Source organism: Sparus aurata, chromosome 22 (assembly GCF_900880675.1).
Source record: "Sparus aurata chromosome 22, fSpaAur1.1, whole genome shotgun sequence".
Classification (NCBI taxonomy): Eukaryota; Metazoa; Chordata; class Actinopteri; order Spariformes; family Sparidae; genus Sparus; species Sparus aurata.
In genome coordinates this window covers 6,769,820-6,792,347 of record NC_044208.1, presented here as the reverse complement: position 1 = coordinate 6,792,347, position 22,528 = coordinate 6,769,820, and the positions used below count along the sequence as shown (strand labels likewise).

At 39.1% G+C, this 22,528-nt stretch overlaps 1 protein-coding gene across 3 annotated transcripts; it reads right to left on the bottom strand.

The window, feature by feature from the left end:
* Positions 1-256: 256 nt before the first annotated feature.
* Positions 257-22,528, bottom strand: LOC115574137 (sorting nexin-14-like). Of its 3 annotated transcripts, XR_003982433.1 has the most exons (31): positions 22,278-22,528; positions 21,921-22,061; positions 19,498-19,618; positions 19,253-19,326; positions 18,551-18,629; positions 18,375-18,418; positions 18,201-18,288; positions 17,394-17,478; positions 16,970-17,126; positions 16,704-16,779; positions 16,137-16,181; positions 15,874-15,954; positions 15,516-15,630; positions 15,123-15,278; positions 14,269-14,393; positions 12,257-12,315; positions 11,744-11,770; positions 9,800-9,932; positions 9,267-9,453; positions 8,624-8,707; positions 8,394-8,494; positions 7,543-7,654; positions 6,799-6,839; positions 5,931-6,050; positions 5,085-5,208; positions 4,231-4,395; positions 3,732-3,827; positions 2,908-2,999; positions 2,073-2,129; positions 1,495-1,585; positions 257-441 (listed from the first exon to the last, which is right to left on the bottom strand). XR_003982433.1 is itself a non-coding variant. In XM_030405415.1 (30 exons), exons 2-30 carry the CDS (start codon positions 22,046-22,048, stop codon positions 415-417), a joined length of 2,799 nt encoding a protein of 932 aa, XP_030261275.1. In that variant the 5' UTR covers positions 22,049-22,061; positions 22,278-22,522; the 3' UTR covers positions 257-414. The 3 variants fall into 3 exon arrangements, 1 of the variants encoding a protein (XP_030261275.1); XR_003982434.1 differs by lacking the exon at positions 11,744-11,770 and having other exon boundaries at positions 22,278-22,524; XM_030405415.1 differs by lacking the exon at positions 1,495-1,585 and having other exon boundaries at positions 22,278-22,522.

Sequence of the window (22,528 nt, the reverse complement as noted above, 5' to 3'; positions counted from 1 at the left end):
TGAACAATTACAACTTGCCCTATTGAAAGTAATTCCTGAAGACCTCTCTCCATATTGTCTCCTCGTTTGTTTACCTCTAGCTTCCATTTCCTTCCACATCCACATGTGACGTAGCCTACACGGCATCAACCTCCAATGAAAACGTGCTTCACGTGACCTAGTATATTCTGCTTTTTCATGGAAACAGCTTCTGAGACACATCAGAGATACAGCATGTGCAAACAGTCGTTAGTGAAAGAATAGACGACAGACATGGTTATCTGTAGTGGCATCAATAAATATATTTCTTTATTAGTGCATCAATATACATTGGAATGTAGCGCTGGTCCCAGAGTGTTTGGATAAAGTTGAGTATTGCACTTGTATGATCCAGACGTGGTGGTTGTGGATACAGTGTTTGGTGCGTCAGCTGGTTCACAAGATGATCGATTCCTTCATTCCCTGAGGAGGGAGAAGCATGAAAACATCAGTTTAACTTGGTGAACGCATTAACTCTAAATGGCATATTTAATCAGCTACTGTTTCAAAGATCCACTGACACTTTAGTTACTTTTTAAGAGAAAAATGCAGAGGATCCACTGGTTCCAACTTTTGAATGTGGTCATCTTCATGTTTTTTTGTCTTCAGCTGTCTGACAGCTGTTTTGTTTACTCTGAGGCAGAAAGCTTGTTACTGTTGAGGTTTTAGTTGACTGAACTGAAATAAGACATTTTGAGTTCAGCTACAGGAGTTTCTGCAGTGTCGCGATGGTTCACTTTAACCAAAGTACTGTCGCCTTCCAGACTCATATCCACCTCAGTCATGGAGAACAACACCAAACAACACTGAGAGAGACTCCATCTGCACAACTCATGTCACGTCATATGTCAACCTTTTGGCTACATTACATGATGTCTCTGTATTCGGCTTAAGTCGGCTCATTAGCCTAGCTTAGCATAAAGACGTGCGGCCAGTGGAAACAAAATAAACAGACGTAGAAACAGCTTTAAAAGTTCAGCATTGTGAGGATGCAGGATGGTGCTTTGAGCTACACGCTCACCACCATGATTACCAATGAATGCTAACATAATAACCCTATTAACAATTTACAGCTGAAGCAAAATGTTATGACATTTCTGTACTACATTAATATGACACAGAACTACAGAACCAACATTTGATTGCAAGAAAATGAAAACTAATGGAGTTATGAACTTTTGAGAATGACAGATTCTTTGTTCTGGTACAAAATGACTTCCTTTTATTATTTTGACGACTGTAACCGTTCAACAACAACTATTTAAATGAATACATCAGTACACATACAAATTTCAACCCAATCCAGTGAAAAATGAGATTGGTGAGGATTAGAATACACAAGGAACGACATAAATGATAACATTTATGTTAGAGGGCCAAACGTCAGAAATCCACACCTTAAAGATTATTTGAGTACAGCTGAAGGGTTTTAAAAAGTCTCATGAATTTAATAAAAGTTTGCTATGCTAGGCTTACCGCGAGTCTTACTTTGTACTTCATCCAGCGACATAAGATTAAAATCCATCTTCTCATTTTATTCTTGGACAGAAAGCAAGTTAAACCTTTCCTTGAAAAAGAAGCAAAATATGTTTGTTTACTCTTCAGAGTCCTCTCTTCATATTCAGACTAATACTGAATACACCGATCTGACGTCGCTTCACAGCCTTTACTGGTTTATTAAGGGAGTGACATCTGTGCAGAGAAATTCAGCGACGCCTGCATCACATTTAAATATGAATATGTAAAGTTAAACTACACTCACTTTATATTCAAACATCACTTCTGCTTTTCGGAGGCTGACTGTTGCCGTTTTTAACTGTGAGGAACAGTAAAATGAACTTTAGACTAAACTTACAGGGAATTCTCAGCACAGAAAACTTACACCATATATGATCAGGTTTAGTAGATGTGTAAAGGCTTCCTGAGGGCCTTCCCCTGCTGGGATGAAGTGTCTGACCCCCTCACTGTTCAAGACTTCACCGTACACAATAACAAACGTAAGACTTAACTCTTCCTGTTTTATATCCTTAAATTCTTCACCGTCACTTGTTTACCTTGGTGAGTTCAGGGAAAAGCTCCTGCACGGCGATGTCCAGCAGCACATACGTCATCTGAGGAGACACAGAATAAATGTCACTTTGGTAAAAGAGGAAACTGGAAGCTGAGTCAGAGTTTCTCTGCTGTTTGACTGATATTCATTATAACACAGTGAATAAAAAATACACATAAAGTGGATTTAAAATCTTTTTAGACCTTTTAGATTTGAACATTCTTACAACAACAGATGTGTTACGGATTGTTTTGATGTTGTCAAAAATGTCATAGCAGAAGTATCATAAAACGTATTCACTTCAACAGGTGGCCTACCTCACGTTCATAAAAGTAATTATTCAGTCATTAAATAAAAGAAAGATGATGAACTTTAAGATAACTCGAGTCTGTGCGCACTGGAAATTGTGCGAGTGCTGCCTTTATTTTTACTCCGTCAACAACACGCTATTAACATTCAAAAAATCGATTTTGGACATTTGACACACTTTTGATAATTTTATAAAATGCATATGTATAGTATAAAGGGTATTCTTGTATATGTTTTGTGAAGGAAGTGTCATCTCATGGTGACACCCTGCAATTGAATGAATGAGCATGTTTACAGTGGGATCTAGGCACACCTCAGGAGGAGGGGGGTCTCCCAGTGGCTGGCAATCGACTAGGGACCGGCTGGCAGTCGATCAACTTAAATCAACAGTTCTGACGGCATCGACATAAAAACAAGCTTCATCAAGTATTCATCAAACTAATCAGGTTCGTCTATATGACCTGCTGTTTCTGGCATTTTATCCCGGTGTACATAAACTTTAAAAAGAACATAAAAGTTTTCCTGTTTACCTGCTTGTTGAGTAGAGGCTGCTGCAAAATGTCGAACAGGAGCCGGATGCCTTCGAATTTTGCCTCTTCGCCGATGCACTTTAGCACAAAGTCTGAAATGAAAAACACAAAAACATTATATTTTCTGGACCTTTACCACATTTAACAATTATCATTTTTCTGGTGTGACGTGTCTAAAGTCATGGCAGAGCATGTTCCTGTTTGGGAGTACAGTTATCGCATTCCTGACTATAATTATAATGAGTAATCACAACTGATGTGTGTTTGAACAAACAATAACAGCTAAGCATATCCACTGTCTAATATGATGCAGCTTAAGAACATTTAAAGAAACCAAAGCAGAAATCGCTCAGTTTAAATTACAAATGATCTTCGGTTCCTTTCATGTTTCAGAAAACAAGCTTACATGTTGACAGAACTGAGAAATGTATTTCTGACAGAGAGCAGTGAAACTGACGCCTTGAGCAGATTTGATTTCTGATGAACTCAAAGTTATTCGTTGGAATCTGCAGACCAGCTGAGATGAAGTGTGGGGGAGTTAAAGTAGATAAGACTGTTTGATCTTTCATTAAAGAAGAGTCAATTAGTGCCTGGAACTTCAGTCTCAAGAATAGACTCTTGGTTAATGAGCTAATTAAACTAACATAGCACCCCAATGGCTCAAAAAACTTGGATAAAGCTACCAAAAGTTTTTGTTTTGCAGATTTCCTGTCTGGTTTACTTCATTGTATCTGTTGCTGGGTCTGGACAATGTTCGAAACTGTAAGTCACTTCAGAGACATTCATGTCGACAATAATTTCTTCAAAGTGTTGTGAAACCTGACCTGGTAAATACTTCATCATCTCCTCAAACGTCTTCTTGGCTCTGATCTGTTTGTCCTCGGTGGTTCGCTCCTCGCTGCTCTCACAGAACACGGCGTCTGCAGGAATACATCACAAAATTGAACTTTTATACATCAGACAGTTCAAGGGTTAGATTTCTCCTTCCAGTGACTCCAGCATCTATTTTCCTTCCTGTGTCTCAAAGACTGAAGAGGACAAAACAGCCACACGCATACAAAATATATCAAACTTTGTGTGCCTCAAATACCTCAACTCCACTCTGCATTTAAATATATTCCCCAGAAAACTTATATTAGAATAACTCACATTGCTAATTAATGGGTGTTTTGAAAAACTTTGTCATCCCCAGTGTTTAAACAACACTATATCTGGTATCAGTGATACCACTCCGAATACTGTTAATACTGTTGATTCCTTTGTAAATCAACCCACACACACACACACACACACACACACACACACACACACGGTCTTTGGTACCTCTGAGCTGTGTGATGAGGGAGACCATGTGGTGCTCCTGGAGAATCTGCTCCAGTTTGGACTGCATGTACTGGTCCATGTAGGCCTCGAACGTGTTCTTCAACAGGATCCTGCCTGCAGACAGGACGTGGTGAAGCCAGTCCGACATGTGGAACACCGTCCTCCCTGCAGGTCACAACACCAGCACCGACCAAAGAGTCAAAACACAGACCGATTTTAAAAACAGCTTTAATGCTTCGTGTACAACTCTTATTGTCCACATCCCATTTTTGTCGGGCATAAAAGTGTCGGCGGTGGGGTCGAAAAGTCGCTGCAGGTCTTTCTAAGTGCTGTATCGTACGCAGCTGGACTTGTTACAGTTTCTTTAAAACGTATCACCTCTCATCCAAGAAGCTTCTACAGTTCTAACTGACTAACTGGAGGGAAGTAGAAAGCTTTGAACCCTGGGCTGGTGTGTCCTTTTCAGAGCCTTGGAGTCATGTTTGACTAACAAGCTTGAAACAAGTAGATCTTGAAGCAACTCTCAACGTTGAGCGTACATACACTCTGCTCCCACCTATTAAAGTTTCCGACTGATAAAGCTCATGATAGACAGACACAGTTAGATCAAGTTTCTCCTACATTTCCTGAAATACCAGGGTGACAGGTGACGAGTCCAGTCAAATATATGATTGGTTGCCTGAAAAAAATCAACGGTGATGCCACAAACACCGTTCTGAAACACAGAGATTGGAGTGGCAACACCACAAAAGCATGGGGCTCGAAAAAAAGACGCTCTGAGCAGCTTTGTGCGTTACTAAAATAAAAGTTCTTCCAAAACGTTCCGCGGCTCTAAGTAACAACTGTTCACTTACCGACATACATCATGTAGTCATACATGCCGCCCACTGTGATCTTTTCCATGAAACAGTTGTAGTTGTGTTTCCTCTCCAAACTGTCGGACAGGTTTGCGTTGTTCTTGAACAGGTCGCTGAAGAGCTGCAGGACAACGTCAATCATCAGTGAGTGTCAGGAGCATTAAAATAACACAACACTGGAAGTTAACATGGTCACCAATCCAGACTCAACTTTAGTTGCCGCATGCAGCATTAATGTCCCTGACTTATATTCTGTGTTTTAACACCTTCCTATAATATATAGAATCTATCCCCAATTTAATTCCCATTAAAAGGTGCAATATGTAAGAAATAGAGCTGGAGGGTAATGTTAGATTTGACCAAATGTGTCATATTTGTGCCAATATGACACCTGATTTTCTGTACAGGTGACAGAACTATATTGTCTAAAACCTTGCTTTGAAAAAAAACCCCACGTTTTTCTACAATACCTTTTTTTCTTTAAAATGTGTCATCTGTTAATTTTAGGTCATTTTTGAATGTTTCAAACTATCAACTAAATAAAGAGAAATAACAGTGTTGAAGTTCTGTTAAAGACATCTAATACATTATGCTAACCAGCTGGGCCCATCATTAAAGTGCACATAATGTTTCCTGTCTGACACACCCCTCATTTATCCAAACTGTCTCCATGGAGAAAAACATTAAGGTCAATCATGATAACAGACATACGTCTTCCTCCCTGAGAACACAGGAAATGCATTTCCTCCAAGACCTGCTTCAACCTTCTGTTCTGTACCAGCACTAATGACACGAGACAAAACATCCAGCTTTTCCGTGAGCAGGAGGAGGGAACTGTGTTACCTTCTTGTTGTTCTCGGCGGAGGGGCTGAGGATGGTCAGCTCTGGTCGGCTGGGTTTTGGTTTGGGCGACTCACAGGAATTGAAGAAGGACTGGATGAACGGCTCCAGGTTCTGTCCTTTCTGGAAAACAGACGTCAGTAGGTTTCATTGTTTCATGTCATCAGTTTCATGTTGAACTAGTCGCAGCATTGATGGACAAACAAAGACGTGTCCTGCTAGGGTTGAATACTGGGTACTGAGGAGAACTGGAAGGAATACCTGAAGAAACGTGATTTTGAGCATCAGCGTTAAAACACAAGCAGTTTCATTAAATATTTCTTTAAATACCTTTCTCTTACCATGTTAATTGTAATGCAAAATTACCAAGGAAAATTCCTCCGATGTGAAACCTATTTTGCAATAAACCTGATTCTGGCATCCTAACAGGTCAGCTGTCCTCAGGATAAGATATTGAAGGACACAGCATCATTACCATATTTTTTTTTTAATCCAGAGATGACATATTACTCATTATTAGGAAGTAGGGCCGTCAAAGTTAACACAATCATAACGTGTAGTACAAATTCCTCTTAATAGTTTTTTTTTGATGTGCTTTACACGCACGTTATGATGGCCTGTGTTTTAAAAAACGACTCCTTTCAAGAATTACCAACGGTTGTTCTCACTGCCAACTGCTCTTTAGCATTTGGCTCACACTCACACAGGAGAGTTTCATTAAGAGTGAGATAGGAGTTAAAACACCATCTCAATAAACTGGTTCTACCCAGTTTCCCTCAACGTAGAAACATTGCAACGATCAGACCATCACCGTAAGGTGCAGTGTTTAATTATACAAATGAATCATCACTTCAGCTCAGGAGGGACTCACCTCTTTAATCAGCTTCCCTGGAACCGACTTGAAGATTTTTCCTGTGAACATAAAAACTCAGTAAACAAATTGGACTAAACCTGCAGGCCTGTTGTAGACAAAAAAGACCCGGTATATATCAATTACCTGTTGGTACAAGATATGTTCTAAAATTCACAACAACAAGTTGAGTTTGATTGAATTTATTAGATTGAAATGGATACAATTGTCACATAAATATGGACACTTTGTGAGTATTCTGACACAAGTCAGCAGTTTTGGGGGACATCTACCCTTTCAGTCCCAATCCACACAGTGTGAAGAGTTTGGTTCATGTTTCTCCAACACAGATGTACATTTTAAGACAGAGGTCAGATTCAGCGAGGGGTCGTTCATAGACACATTAATCTGACGGAAAAATGTGCTATTAGGAAAAATGTTTTATCATTTTATATTTTCAATTGTCAGTTTTAAATCAACTCCTATGAATGGAGATCTGCGTATATTGTCTCCATGTCCTAAAACCTCGTGGCTTCTTAACTGAGGAAAAAACACGTAAAGAAAGAATACATCTGCTATTCTGGCCTCCTGTCTATAAGATAATGTTCTAGGATTAGCCTTCAAGCTATTTGGAAAGTTGCCCAAAAAGTAAGTCAAAAATAAAACTGAATTATCACCAACAGGATGTCACGTATAGTAAGATCCATACTTTCACCTTGACATGACAAGCTTCAGATAAAGAGGAGATGTATGATGTGAACATACCCAGGTTGACATCAGGCAGCATCCTGTCCAGGAACTGAGACTCCATACTGTAAGGAGACAGGAAGTCTGCCAGCAGCTGACTGTTACTGAGCTCTGGATGCTGCAGGAGTCTCTGCACAAACACACACACACACACACACACACAACAATAACATAAAACATTTACAGTAACTCCTGTTTATCTCTAGAACACAAATTTAATTTAACATGATTTTTGGCTGTACATCTTGTATCTCCAATGTCTGCTTCCACCAAACATCAATGGGTTAGGGGGCAGGGTTATACTGCTCGTGCCATGTAATCCAAGTCTCCAGAAGCCCCAAGATCCCAAACTGATTTGAAAAGATGATATTTACACTCTCGACATGCCATCGAGCTTGTGCAACCCCCTTCAGACAGGGTGCGTGCTACTGTTCTTAGCAGAACACCTACAAGTGAGGACGTCTTCTTAAAAAAGGGTTTAACTAACGTCTTTTCAATTCAATTTAGGTCTTTGGGGCTTTCAATCTCTGGGCTTCTGAAGACTTGGATTATACTGGAGGAGAATGCTTCAATGCTGTTTTGCTGTGAAGTTCAAAAAATGTTTTGAGGACAACAAAACTTCACCTGACCTTCCATCAGCATGTGAGGAGGGACATAATGACTGAAGTTATCAACTTCCTTTAAATTCTTCCTAATATTGTTTTGTTTTACTGCCCTCTAATGATAATATAGTAACACATGTAAATCAACATATAGTCAGTTATAATGAGCTTTTTTCCATAGCACTTTAAACCTCATTCTTCTCCCCACACTAAAAATAAGCCCTTAGCACCAAAGACAAACAGTGAATAATGATCTACAACAGTTACCTGTAAATATTCCTCAAATTCTTCCCTTTTTGATGTGAGGAACTCATAATTCTTTGGTCCAATAATTCTTTTGGATGGAAGCTGTGCATCTGCAAATGTGCCTGGTAAACAAAAATGGAATCAAAAATGTTCTTGAAAATACAAGACAAGACTAGACACTAATATTGTCATTAGAATGAGGAATCTGTCAGTTATTCATTCAAAGTCTGTTGGTAAAGGCTCCTTTTTACCGTGGAACTCTGTAAGTTTGGATTCAAGTACGTAGAACTCCAGATATCTTCTGTAGACCGACCACTTCTCTGTTTCATGACCGACTGCAAGAAAACGAAATAAATCCAGCACGTCTGACAAGTTGAAGCTAAAACTGACATTAAACACAAGGTGCAGACTCAATGTTGAATGTGAGAGTCTTATATTTCTATTTGGTATAAAAGTAAATAAATCAGGTTAGTAATTCAACTGTCTCCTGCTTATAAATCCATGGAAACTAAGTCCTTGAAAGAATATGTAAATGAATTTGAAAATTAAGAAAATATTAAGTTAACTATGCCCCACAGTGTTGCTTGATTATGAAGATAACTTTAAGAGGAAGTAAGAGTTTAAATCAAACTGGCACATGACATAGTTTGAGTTGTTGTTGATTGTTTTAGTCAGAGCGTAAAAATCAAGACTTCCAACTCTCAGGGTCTAATAAGCAACTGCTACAAATGCTAAAAACATCCCAAACAGTGTATTGCTGCAGAAGCCCATATCTGTGTTTTCCCTGTGAGTTAAAAGCAGCTCAGCGCTGTTGAAACTCTCCACTCCAATGAGTTTTATTCCAGACAAGTCTAATGACGGGGCAGTTTGTTTTTTACCTCCTTGTTTACTCACCTTCCTTCCTGTCGTTGCGCTCCACATCTATGCAAAAGACGGGGATCTTCTCCCTCTTGATCTCATCTTCGTAGATGTCGATGTAGGGGATGGTGATGCTCCAGGCCGACAGGTTCCTCAGGGTGCCCGGTGTGCTGGCCTGCTCAGCAGGGGAGTCGTCCTCCATCACCATGGTCGCCTCCTCGACCTGCAGGGACAGAAAGAATCAAACCAGAGAACAATTACAATTCACATTCAACTTTTGGTTTAAGTTCCTGTTGGGGTGAAAAACATAAAACAAACCAATAAATCCATAAAATAGTATGTGTCATTTTATATCACCTCAATTAAAAAAGATGAATCTCAGTCACACACTAATCTCAATCTCCAAGAAACCAATGATAGGAGAAAAATGCTGTGAAATCATGTGAAATCCTTTGGTCTCTACAGAAAAAAATGCTGGAGTTGATATTCTACGACATGTGTTCATGACAACATTATGTTAAAATGTAACCTGCCTGATTCCTCAGACTTAAAGATCCACAAACACTCACTGCATCATCATCGAAGTCGTTCATAGCACTGGGTGGCAGCATGGCTCCCTCCATGGTCGTGCTCTTGAACACACCTTTGATTTTGCTGCCAATTCTGCTGATCGCGAACGACTCCCCACGTTTCGAAAAATTCCTAGGGTAAACAGGGAAATGTAATGACCCATTTGTAAAAGCAATCATACATTAATACTACACAGTTCTATAAATCACAAATTATTCTGAAACAACTCTTTCTTTGCTTCCCCTCATCTTATTTTTCCTTTGCCGCTTCTCTACGTCATGGTGATGCTCAAATGTTAGAAAACAGGACTAAAAGAGCTCATTTATCTGTCATTTTGTACTTGTGCCGTTTGATCCACTGACATAAGAGTTGTACTGTTTTCCCTATGACTTGTTGACAGCATTTCACTTCATGCTATAACAACTGATGAGAGAAACAAATTAATTATCTCTGTATGATGCATCAGTCATGCCACAGACGTGCAGTGCAAAGAAAGACTGTGAACACTACATGCCATTTTCTCCCACAGCCAGAGCAGTGTGCAGTACTGAAAACACATTTCTAATATTTCACCGGCTGGTTTCAACCTTCTTCTAATGACCTGGCAAAGTGCCTGATGGATCGAAACAGCAGTTTTTTTTTTTTGCACCTTCCTGTCTCCAAAATCCCCCAAGGTACATCTGATTTTAAAAGAGCTATAATTCAGACTTCTACCGCAGCTGAGAGCGTCACGAATCAATGCCAATGATTCAGACATTACTGCACCATCTGAGACGCTCACCTCTAAAACTTTGTCGCCTTTGGAACAGAAAGTCAGAAGAGTACAGGTGTCAACCAGAATGTTAATTACTGTGCTCGCTCCAGCATCCATTCGTCTCTCCTCCATGTTGGAGAGGATAGCAGATACTACTTTATGTGCCGATGGTCGCTATCAAAATCAAAAGGAATAGATGTCTTAATTCAATTACGTGTTGCATTTGTATGTCATTTTCAAAAATACTGACACTTGTCTTTTTTATTACTTCGAGCTGCTTTTCATGTGTTCAAGGTGGTGTATGGTTATAATGTATTTTTTAAAGACTGCCATTAATGACTATTGCTGATTAATCCATCAATTAATTTCTTTATTAATCAATGAGTTGTTTCGTCTATAAAATGTCAAACAATGATGAAAAATGAAGATCGACGTTTCGTGCTCAAATGTTTTGTTTTGTCCACAACACAAAGAGGGAAAAGTAAGCAGAAAATATTCACATTTTAGAAACTACAATCATAGAATATTTACTTTATTTCTAAAAATAAATGTCTAAAATGAATGAATCGATTATCATTATTGTAAGCAATTAATTCAATAGTTGACAACGAATCAATTAACTGTTGCTAACTTTGCTAAATAGAGTAAAAAATCAAATGTTCTGCTTTGTGTAGTATAAAAATAAGGATTGCTTTGGCATCATACACTCAGGTATTATATTGGTAGTGATGGCCTCATTACTTGTTACTGATGATGGCAAATGGCACCGTTTGAGAAGAGACAACTTCACAGTCTCTATTGTAACATCAAGACTCCAACTGTCCTCTACTGAGAGTAATAAAGGATGGGAGTGACTGAAAGTCTCATTCTCAGGTTAAAGAAGTTGACCAATCCCTGCCAGAGACAAACTCCACCCATCATCAACAGATACCCGTAACAGACGTCTTACTACCCCTGTAGTGTTGCTTAAGACCTGTTGTCTTAAACAGGTCTACTGTCTCAAACATGAAGTTAAAAGTGCAAGCATCAGCATGACAAAAGCCACAAAAGCCCAGCAGTGGCTCATGATGTTAGCATTACTTCTGCAGCCAACATTTGACAAATCAGACTACAGTGAAATGTACTGCATCAGTTTGTTTACAGGCAGCAGACTCCGTGAGGTCAGCCGACATGCCGAGGACCTACTTACCTGTTTTCTTCCAAACTGAAGCTATTTCTGGAATAAGATACATGAGCAACTAATGATGACAGTCTGTTGTCACTACTTCAGCACATTGCAGTACAGTATGGTTAAGTGCAAAAACACATCAATCTACCGCTGTCAAACAACATTTTTGGTGGATTGCGTTTTTATTTTTCAATAAATAAAATATGAACAGAAAGTATCTTTGATCAAGTGAATGCAGCTTTTACTATATCACTATTAATGTTACTGTGGAAGGACTGTCCCAGTACTTCCATCTACGGCATTGATCTTTTCACATACACTGAAATTTGCATCCATTAAAGACAGACTTGGTCATTAATTGAATACGGTTTTCATTTTTCACTCATGGTGTTTTTTATCAGCATGTAGATAGAGGAGAGTTTTCATGTGAAAACATTCATAACTTTTCTCTCTTTGTGTTATAATTCCCACATGAAAGATACAAATCAAAAGCAGACTAAATGTCTGAATTATAAAACAATCCACATCACCAACCTGCTGATCCTGTTGTTCCTTGTTGGAGACTCGACTCCTCTCAGCAGGTGTCTGAAGTACTGAACACAGACAGGAGACACAGTCGGTGTATAGATTAGGACTCATCAAGTTGTGCTTTGACAAAAAGGGTACACACTAAATTTCTATGACTTTTTCATATTAACAATCAGCCACATTAAAACTACTCACAGGTGACGTGAATAACATTGATCATCTCATCACAATGCGAGGTTCTACTGGTAACTCCTGGGTGCTGACATTCATGTGAATGCCACTTGACACTCACCACCCAAAGAAGCCTCTTTGATGAGAGGTGAAACATCTTCAAGAAATGTACACATGTCCTGTTGCCTTTGATACACCACTTAGAATTAATCTCCAATATCTAAAATGACCTAGATTCAATTTCAACCTTACTGGACCATGGTCATATAAAGTAATGGGTTCTTTAATGCACTTAACTTTGTTAAGACCCTGCTTTGATACTCAGACCAGATCAATTCTGGAAAATGATCCATGAACATTTGATGCAAATTCTTTTGTTCTCAGGTTTGTAGCTCTCCAGCCATCAACAAGCTCCAGCTCCTACAACATGCGTTTTACTGCTTTGGCATTCCTTCTAGGAGATCCATATTCTGAGGGCAGTCCGTCTAATTTCCTATTTAAAGTACATCAAAAATCACCTCATGGAATTATCATACCTTTATCTTCCCCTAGTGTTATTATTATGATCACATGGATGCAGTTATATTGTGTTGTGATTGAGATCCTGACCCACCCAAGTTAGGTTTTTTGCTCTAAATGACATAATCACATATTCACCCTCAGCCAACAGCAGACCCTGTGTGACTCTCACTCGCTGAGGGATACTGTTTACTGGAGGAAAATTCACTGACGTCTGGGAGGGCTCACAATTGCAGTGATTTTTCTTCAATACAAGTTGCCAGAGACAAAATTACAAAAACACAATGGTGGAAAGAGACAAAAATGGTGAGAGAAGACGAGGTTATGATTTTTGCTCCTAATCACGTCACATAATCACCGCCATTCAACTGTGGGTGCTGTCAGCTCTGCTGCTGAGGACAGACAATGTTTTTCTGGCAGAAATGTGACGAAAAGTCGGTAGGACAGACAGGACGACACTTTTCCACTTATGGACGCGTAACTTTTTTCCTCATACAAGTTACCAAAGACTCAACAAGTTACTAAATGACTGGTCCTGTAACGCTGCTTTGTAGGTTTTAGTGTGGGACATTCCTCTTTTATTTGATGAGAGAGAGATATATTCAGCTGTCAGACTGAACATCATCAGATCGACGCACCACTGTTCTGCAGTCTGAGGAGGATGAGAGCCGCAGTGAAACCCAGCCATGTTGTTCTTCTCACTTTCTTTTGGGACCTGATAAATCCTCACATTATTACGCCGCATACAGTCACGTATGTCGTCACACAGGTTGGTGAGGGGTCGCCTCTCGTCTCACCCAGTACCACAGACACTCTCGTGTCGCTGGCCGATATCCTCTGCTGCACTCATTTCTGACTGTGTTACTTCAGTTCACTGCTTCAGTTTACCCATTCGTTCTTTCTGGTCTGTTACCTTAATTCTCTCAACTTTCAGAGAATCTCAGCCTTGTTCATTATGCCCTTGTTTCCAGTAGGCTCGACCTGACAAGATGGTGGCCTGTTTTTCTTTCTGGCTTGTTTTTGAGATTATTGTTGTCTTCCTGAGCTGTTTATAGCTGTAGATGTGCTCATACCTGCTTTTGCTGTTTGTTATGTTACAGAATATTTGAATGGCAGCAAGAAAAAGCAGACAACAACAAAATTCCGGGGGAGCTTACCTTACACCCGAGTATCTCATGGCGTCATTAAATCTATATTTTCAATAAATGTTCATACAGAACCTTCACTCCTAATCTCAGTTGCTCATAAAAAGCATTTTTTTTTGTTTATATATTTCAAGCCCCTCAGAAGTAAGACGCAGACGTGTCGGTGAGTGTTTGAGCTCTTACTTCATCGCTGTGGCAGAACATCGGAGTGAAGACTCTCTCCAGCAGAGATAAGACGTGTTCATACGCCTCAAACAGGCAGCGCATCGTCTGCAGCTTCACCACATCGGTGTACGGACCTTTAGCAACTGAGAGAGACAGACAGCGTATCATTAAACCGCTTATCTGTTTAGAAAGTTAAGGAGGTTTACAGTGGAGAGAAACAGAGAAGTATAACAAGTTTGTACAGAAATAACACTCCACTCTAAATTGTTTAAAGAGTAACTCAACACCAGGCTGAGACGTGTGAAGGTTTCGTGTCCATTTTCACTTCTGAACACATCAAGAATCACTGATGAGTTGGCAAAGAAGTGTCTGATCTGTGAGGACAGCAACCAGTTCACCTTCGCATCACTGCAGCCACATGAGAAGTAAAACCACTGGAGGCCAAAAAAAACCAAGAAATCCAGCTTCTCTTCCTGAAAGGCCAATCATCAGTTCATCTATAGGCTAAAATCCCTCATTTGCGCTTATTGCTCAACTCATACAATAAATAGTGGTAAACTAATTCAACAAAATTCAGATTAATTACGTAATTCATAGGTTATTAGAAAATATTCCAAAACATTGGTGTTTAAATTGCCATGTCATTTTCCAGTTTGTTTGACGGCTTAGCATTTTGAAGCTTTCGCAGTTATTTGGGATGCACAACATATATCTGACTGATATGCCTTTGTCTTCCATTTATGTTGAACTGTGGGGAGTTGAGAACCCTCATGAAATCAATATTGACAAAGTCAGAGATTTTTTCAACTTCTTTGAATGTAGCGACTCACAGCTGCACTGACAGTTAGGTAATGAACATCGTGTCCTCTTACTGTTCCTTATCTCCTCCACGATGAACTTGTCGAAGCTGATCTTGTCGATGCTTTCATCCAGGCAGTAGGTCTCATAGATGTGCACCACCTCGCCGTGTAGACGCTGCAGCTCAGAGTCACCCAGCTCCGGACTCAGGATCTTATCGTTAAACTCCTCTGGAGGATACAACAACAGGGACAATCATGAGTGACCCGATATATTTATGTCACAGGGGCAAATACACCCACAATTCTTCCTGAAATAATCTCCTGTGTGAACATTATGAGTGTAGGGTCAGAAAATGAGCAGTCATGTTGACCTTTGAGGGCCAGCAGGCTAACTGACTGAAATTTGAAGGTTAGCTCAGCCATTAAACTGCATTCGAGGATAAAGTTTGTGACGGTTGCTCTTACCCACAGTGAGGCAGAACTGCAGCACGTGCACGGCTCCTTCCTGCTTCAGGAAGTTCATGAAACGAAAGAGGAGATCCTGCTGGCCCCTGATCTCCTTCAGCTCCAACTTCAGCACCTGCACGTCCAGAGGAAAATGTCTTCATTACAGGAAAGGTTTGAAACAACACCAAAATTAAACAAAGAGATAAAAACATGCAAGATGATACATAGATACACAGGATGTTGGATGTTGTTGGCATGGGGGACAAGATGTCAGAAACTTCAGTAAAGGTAAGAAATATTTCTCTATATTCAATTTAACAGAAATCAGTCGATCTGTAACTAATAAGGTCCATCTCCGTCTCAGTGAGATACTCACGGACTGCTTCTTGTTGCTGACTTCTGCATATTTCTGTAAAAATGGAACCAGGGCAGACGGAGGATCTGTGGCTGGTTCTGGCTGGAGACACGAAGAGAGAGAAGTTGAAAAACCTCATTCAATTAGGAACTGTGGCTCAACAGGTTTTATTGTTGTTCGTTCTAATTTATTGTCAGTACGGTTTTTAGGGTATGCTGAGTTTGTATCCAATATGTAATGATATCTAATGTAATGAGTATTTCTGAAATGTTCTTGTCACTTACTGGAGTGTCATCAACAAATATCAACACCATAAGGTTCACAGTATCCTGAAAAAAAAAAACCACAAACAGCATCTCAAAGTTATGATTGCGTATAAACTGTAACATTAGTTTTTTAAATTAAATTTCAAATTAAATCTTTAAAAATTTTAATTAAAGTTTATCAAGTTTATATGAAGTTTCATATCTATCAGTGTGAGGGCACAGCATTTTGCAGAATTATAATAAAGTGTTTGTTCAACCAGAAAACCCTTCTGTTTTCATTCCTTTAAGTTAGTCTTTTACCTTTGTAACTGATCATTTCTGATATTCATAACATTAACTGAGATAGTTTTTGTACTGTGGAAATCTCATACAGATGGAACCCTATTCCCCGTTCATAACTTGTACACAAAACATCGAAAAATAAGGTCCAAATTTAAAAATACAAACATATTAAATAACATAACATTTCTGATAATTTGGTAAGATAAAATACATTCCATGAAATATTGATTTCATCGTACATTATGACCTGCTTATTCATTATTGAAGCTTCTTAAAGACAAACATGAATCCTGTCCAACTCACAGGGTCAGCAATGAAATCCATGGTTGGTAACATGACAGATCCAGCCATCACCTCCCGCAGCAACAGAGCCAGAGACCTGAACAAAGACGACACACAACCACCACAGATACAACCCTTAATACGTCATCGTTTTGTTTGGTCATATAGATACATACAGTGTGCTTCCTTCCCATGATTAAGGGATTGTTGTTTACATTTCAAGATGAAAATCCAGTCTCACATGTCATCCAGTCAGACTTGTTCCAGTCTGGTTTGTGTCTGCCTACCTGCAGTCTGTTGCTTTGGGAGGCATGACGTACGGAAACAGCATCTCCGTCAGCTTCCTCAGGTAGAGCAGCTCATCTTTTCTGCTGCGCAGAGCGATGTGAAGATCAGCACCATATTCATCCAGAGCTGCCTGTTGTAAACCCTCCGTATTCTTCACTGCAGACAATACAATGAAGAACATCAGTGGATATTATCATATTATTCTGGAAATGTCAAATTATATTTTTTTGGGTTGTTTTGTACGTTTTAAAAACAAGTCCCCAGCTAATTCAGTCGTTTAGGGGAATGATGATGCAATGCTGTTTCGCTGTGAATCTTCAGAAACGTTTTGTGGTCTATGGAACTTCGCCTGACATTCCAGCAGAGCAATTATGACTAATTCTACTTTTTGGATGAACTTTTTACTTTAACAGGCATGCATACCTTTTCCATGAGCTTTTGCAATAATTTCAATGTGCTTCATTGCAGCTTTCATCACTTTGTCTGCAAACACAGAAGGAACATCAACCTGCAAAATAGAAGTGAAAAACATTGAAAGACAATTACCACAATTTATCTCTGGGATTAAAAGACAATAATAAAACTTTTCAAGCATGTCTGTCTGTGATCTAGTGCCATCATGCCCGGATCTCCTTTTAGCATAAAACTGACATTTGAAAGTCTAAATTTCATCTCTCTGCTTTATGTATGCTGCTTAGATCAACTTCAAACTAGATGACAGCTCACTGAGATGACAATAATCACAGTGAAATGTGAGACCAAACAAAATGTCTTGTCATGATGAAACAACCTGCATTTGACTTTTCTGATCTCTTTTGTTAATTAGCCTGAACATCCAGCATCAATGAAAGAACCTTTACTCAGAAAAAATGTGCTACACACTCAGGGGTAAAATCTGTAGAGCTGCAAAAATGAGTCCTTTAATTGATCTGTTTATCCAAGAAATCAGCAATTATTTATGTTGTGTTTCGTGCAAAAATACCAAATAATTGGCCGGGTTCCAGCTACTCAAATTTGAAGATTTCATGCTCTTGTTTGTGATGTTTTATTGTAAACAGAAAACTCAGTTGTGGTCTGTTGATCAAACAAAATGAATAATATGAATACATCTCCTCATTATAAAGGCCATTTTGGGCAGATACTCAAGAAAATAACCCAAAGATTGCTGACAATTAGAATGATTTGTTACAACTTTTATTCTGGCGGGCTGAGCAGAAATGTAAGCATCACCTTCTGAGCCCGTCGGACGAGCACTGATGCGAAGAAGCGAAAGGTCATCCTTACTTCATCCACACAGGCCTCATCGTCTGTGATGTCCCTGAAAACCAGAGGAAAGTTTGGAATAACAACCTCTCCTCAACTCTTTTTCTTTAGACAATAACATTCTTTGGGATTTCTTCTCACCTGTACCAGGGGTACACAAAGTTCTCAAGAACTAACTCGAATACCTACAAGACGGAGAAAGCAACAGTCAGAAGGGGTCAGAAATGTAGAGATAGAAAAATATTAAAGATTTTGTCAGGATAACATTTACACTTTTTAAAATGATATCAATTGACATGTTTCCATCACTGAGGTACCTCTGCTATTGAAGCGTCTACTTTTGAATGAACCTTCAGGTCCAACCATGGCTGATAGTTTTCAAGGAGCAGCGTCGGCCTGCAAAGAACAAAATATTTGATCCCATCGTCAGAATATGCTTGCTGAATGGATCTCAGCTCAGGACACACAAAACTACAGAGATCATAACGAGGGTTTGGAGCACAAGGGGCGTAAGTGACATCTTGGGCGAAAATAAGTTTTATACATCACTTTAAAGGTCTTGATGAGTTCTATCAAAATGGTAAAAAAATGGTCCCATTAATAGTTACTTTTTAAAATAAAGGCTGAAAAACTTGAACTGAGTTTGGAGCTAAATAGGGGTAAGTGCACTGATCTTGAAAAACAATAATTCTTTAAAATATGGATTCTGTGAATCCTATTCTCTATAAAAGTGTAGATTGCTCAAATATGTTGTTTTTAATCAAATAATTACAATCAATGAAAAGTTTGTTTCAGCTCTCCCTTAAAATTCTGAAGATGTCAGTTACACCCAAGAAGCTTTAGTGTGAAAATGTGTTCCAGCTATGATCAAATTACTTGTGAGCAGAGTCCATGACTGGCTGAAGTGTTTTTTTGTCAGAAGTACATGCATTCATCCTGAACTGTCACGGTACTTTCTGTTCTGTTCTCTGAGTATCCCATGAAGTGTTGCTGTCTGCTCAGAGATCCTGTAAACTTACCGGTGACGTTTGCACTTGACCTTCCCACACACAGCACAGCTGTGGCCCAGAGGAAACAACTCCTGCTCCTGGCGCTGGCGGAGAAAACAACAATCACTCATCCCCTTAATCTATCACATTATAAACTATGTCCAGACATTTTCTGAGCGCACACTTGACAACTCACTCCAGTTATTCAGATGTAGTTCTATATCAAAACAGGCTTCATAGACTTCTCAGCTCAACATGTCAGATGTGTGACTTACTTTGTTTCTTGGCTTTGTGATGAAGAAGATATTTGGGAGAAGAGTTTCTGGTCCAATGGAGCAATAGAAAGTGATGACACCAGCCAGGAAAGACCAGAAAACCATCAGAATGTGGATATACCTGCAGGGACATGATTATTATACTGTTTTAATTAACCACAAGGGAACATTAATCAAAGTTATGTGCACTGCCTCTATTGACATTAAAACGTTTTAGATCAAGTAATAGCTTTTATTGTCCGATTCATAGTAAGAAATCGTAGAGCTCTTTTGAAGATTTACATTTTTTTGCCAGACGTAAATTGTCAAGGCAGTGTATGACTATGATAACATGTCAGTCAAAACATAACCAAAAAATGGAAAGAAAGAAAAAGAGAAACTCTGGCACTACAAACTTGCCGAGTATACATTAAGTACTGTCCTATTTCAAATACAGTAAACGTTACACATTTTCCTTTGAAACCCCCATCACACTTCACTTTAATGAGAACCACGACCAGAGGGTGTGGAATCTTTTTCTAGTAAAACAAGGTCAAACTAAGAGCAGCACTGTACACTGGAGCTGCAAAAATCAGTCGATGAATCGATTAGTCGATTAAAAGAAATTAAACTCCAGCTCTTATGATAAATGATTAATCCTTACAGTCCTTTTTCAAGCAAAACTGTCAAACGTCTGTGAAAGCAAATTAAGACTATTTGGGTTTTGGACTCATGCTTGGAAAAAAAGCAGTTTGAAGATGTCACTTTGGGCTCTGAGAAATTGTAATGAGCATTTTTCATAATCTTTTACATTTTATAGACTGAGCAATTAATTGGGTTATCGTGGAAATAATCAACAGTTTAATAGATAACATAATTAATCATTAGTTACAGCCCTATTCTACATAGACAGAAATTAGTACGATCTATTAAATATTAAATAAAAATAACAATACTTCAAGGTGGGCAGAGAAAGCTGCACATGTGTGATGCACACATTCTGGATACATTTAAGAATTCACCTGCAAGTTCATCAACGTTTACATTTAGGCTGCAACTAACTATAACTTTAAGTATTTTACAGAATTTAAGATTATTTCACTGACTTTAATCATCTAGTCTATGAAAAATATCAACAGTATGTGAAACAACACACCCCAAAATGACATCTTCAAATGTTGAAGAAACATCAAATTGTGTTCTCTAGCCTCAAAGACTTCTCTAGCACATCCCAAAGATTCTCAATGGGGTTAAGGTCTGGACTGTCTGGTGGCAAACCCATGTGTGAAAATGATGTCTCATGCTCCCTGGACCACTCTTTCACAGTTTGAGTCAAATGAATGGTGGCATTGTCATCGCTGATTCGTATTTTTCTTAGGGCTGCACAGCTGTTTAGTTTCAATCCCTTGAGTTCTCTTCACATTATGCATTGTGGAAATGGTCTTACTTTCACTAACAAACATTGCTGTGAGTTCTACTGTTGATTTTGTATGATTTGATCTCAGCAAATGTTTAAGTGATCTCAGATCACGATCATTCAAGATTTTTTTCTGAACATATTTTTCCCGCGAAGATGATGGTTCACCACTATCCTTCCAGGATTTGGTAATGCCTTGGACAGATTGTAACCTAATTTTAGTAGTTTCAGCAATCTTCGTAGTGGATTTCTTTGCTTGATGCAGGCCAATAATTGGACCCTTCTGAAACAGAGTAACACCTTTTCCAGGACCACAGGACATGTCTTCCAACATGGTTGTTTAAGAAATGAGAAGCTACTCCCTGCATTAGTTTGAGTTAAATAACTTGTTGCCAGCTGAAACACATTAATCACTGCAGTAATTTTCCAATGGAAGGCTCTTACCTATTTGCTTCATTCAATCCAGGTGGTGACTTTTGTTTTGGCCAGGCAGTGTATATGGCACATTTGTAAGTTACTGCTGCACCTTCATCAATCAGTTGGTATACTTCACTCACTTTTATTGCTGTTTTTTTTATACCTTCTGTTTCATTGATATATTAGGCCATGTTTACACTTATTGTATTTGCACGGCCTCATGTACAAACACACATGGACGGATATATATACATATGCACCTTATCCCTGCTCTCCATATTTCCATTTTATCAATTTATGATTGTATTATAACTATCATTAGTGGTAGTAGTGGTATTCATAATATACATTTTATCTATTAACCATTCTGTAATGGAGCTCTAGGTAAAATATCTGCTTATCTTCAGTCATCACTGTGAATAAATCAGGTTTTAATAGTGGCCGTGCAGTTTATAAACAGAAGCACTGATGATTTATGACCCACCGGGGTGAAACACAGATACACAGCTGTGGCCTGATAAGACCGCAGTAGCAGGTCAGACATCACATGACACCGTCGTTATCTGACATTGTGCAGCTCTGCGAACACACTTTGCCTAATGTATTTTACCTGTTGAGAAGCACAGTCAGAGACAGCATGGATAGCAGCAGGAAGCAGAAGACTGGATACTGACGTCCAGCTTCTCTCAGGACGTCAATCTTTAGTCCCCGCTTCAGATACGTTACAACACCCTCCATCCTGTAGAAGGACCTGTTGATACCGAGGAGAAACACTCACTGGAACAGCTGAAACGTTTACTTTAAAGTTAATATTCGGTCTGTTTTAACGACTTATATCGATTACCAGTGAGGTTAAACATTTACGGTTTGAGTTTAAACTAGTTTGGTCGAAGGTAGCTCTCTGGAGCCGTTTAAGCTAACGCGGCTAACGCTGGCTAACGATAACATTCGTTTTTCTCCAACTTACAGCGTCAAAACTACCGGAGCAGCTCTTCATAGAGTCAAACAGATTTTATCCACAAGCATAGTCTTCGTCTGCCCGCCAGACCAGTCCGGAATTCAGGTTACTTTTGCCAGTTTCCAAAGTTTTTACTTCATGTTTTGCACATTTTAAAGTCCCGAGATGCTTCCTTGACAGATGGATTGCTTACTAATCCGAGCAGGGTTGCCAGATCCTACAGAAACACGCGTGATCACGACTGAACACGGCCGTCCGTG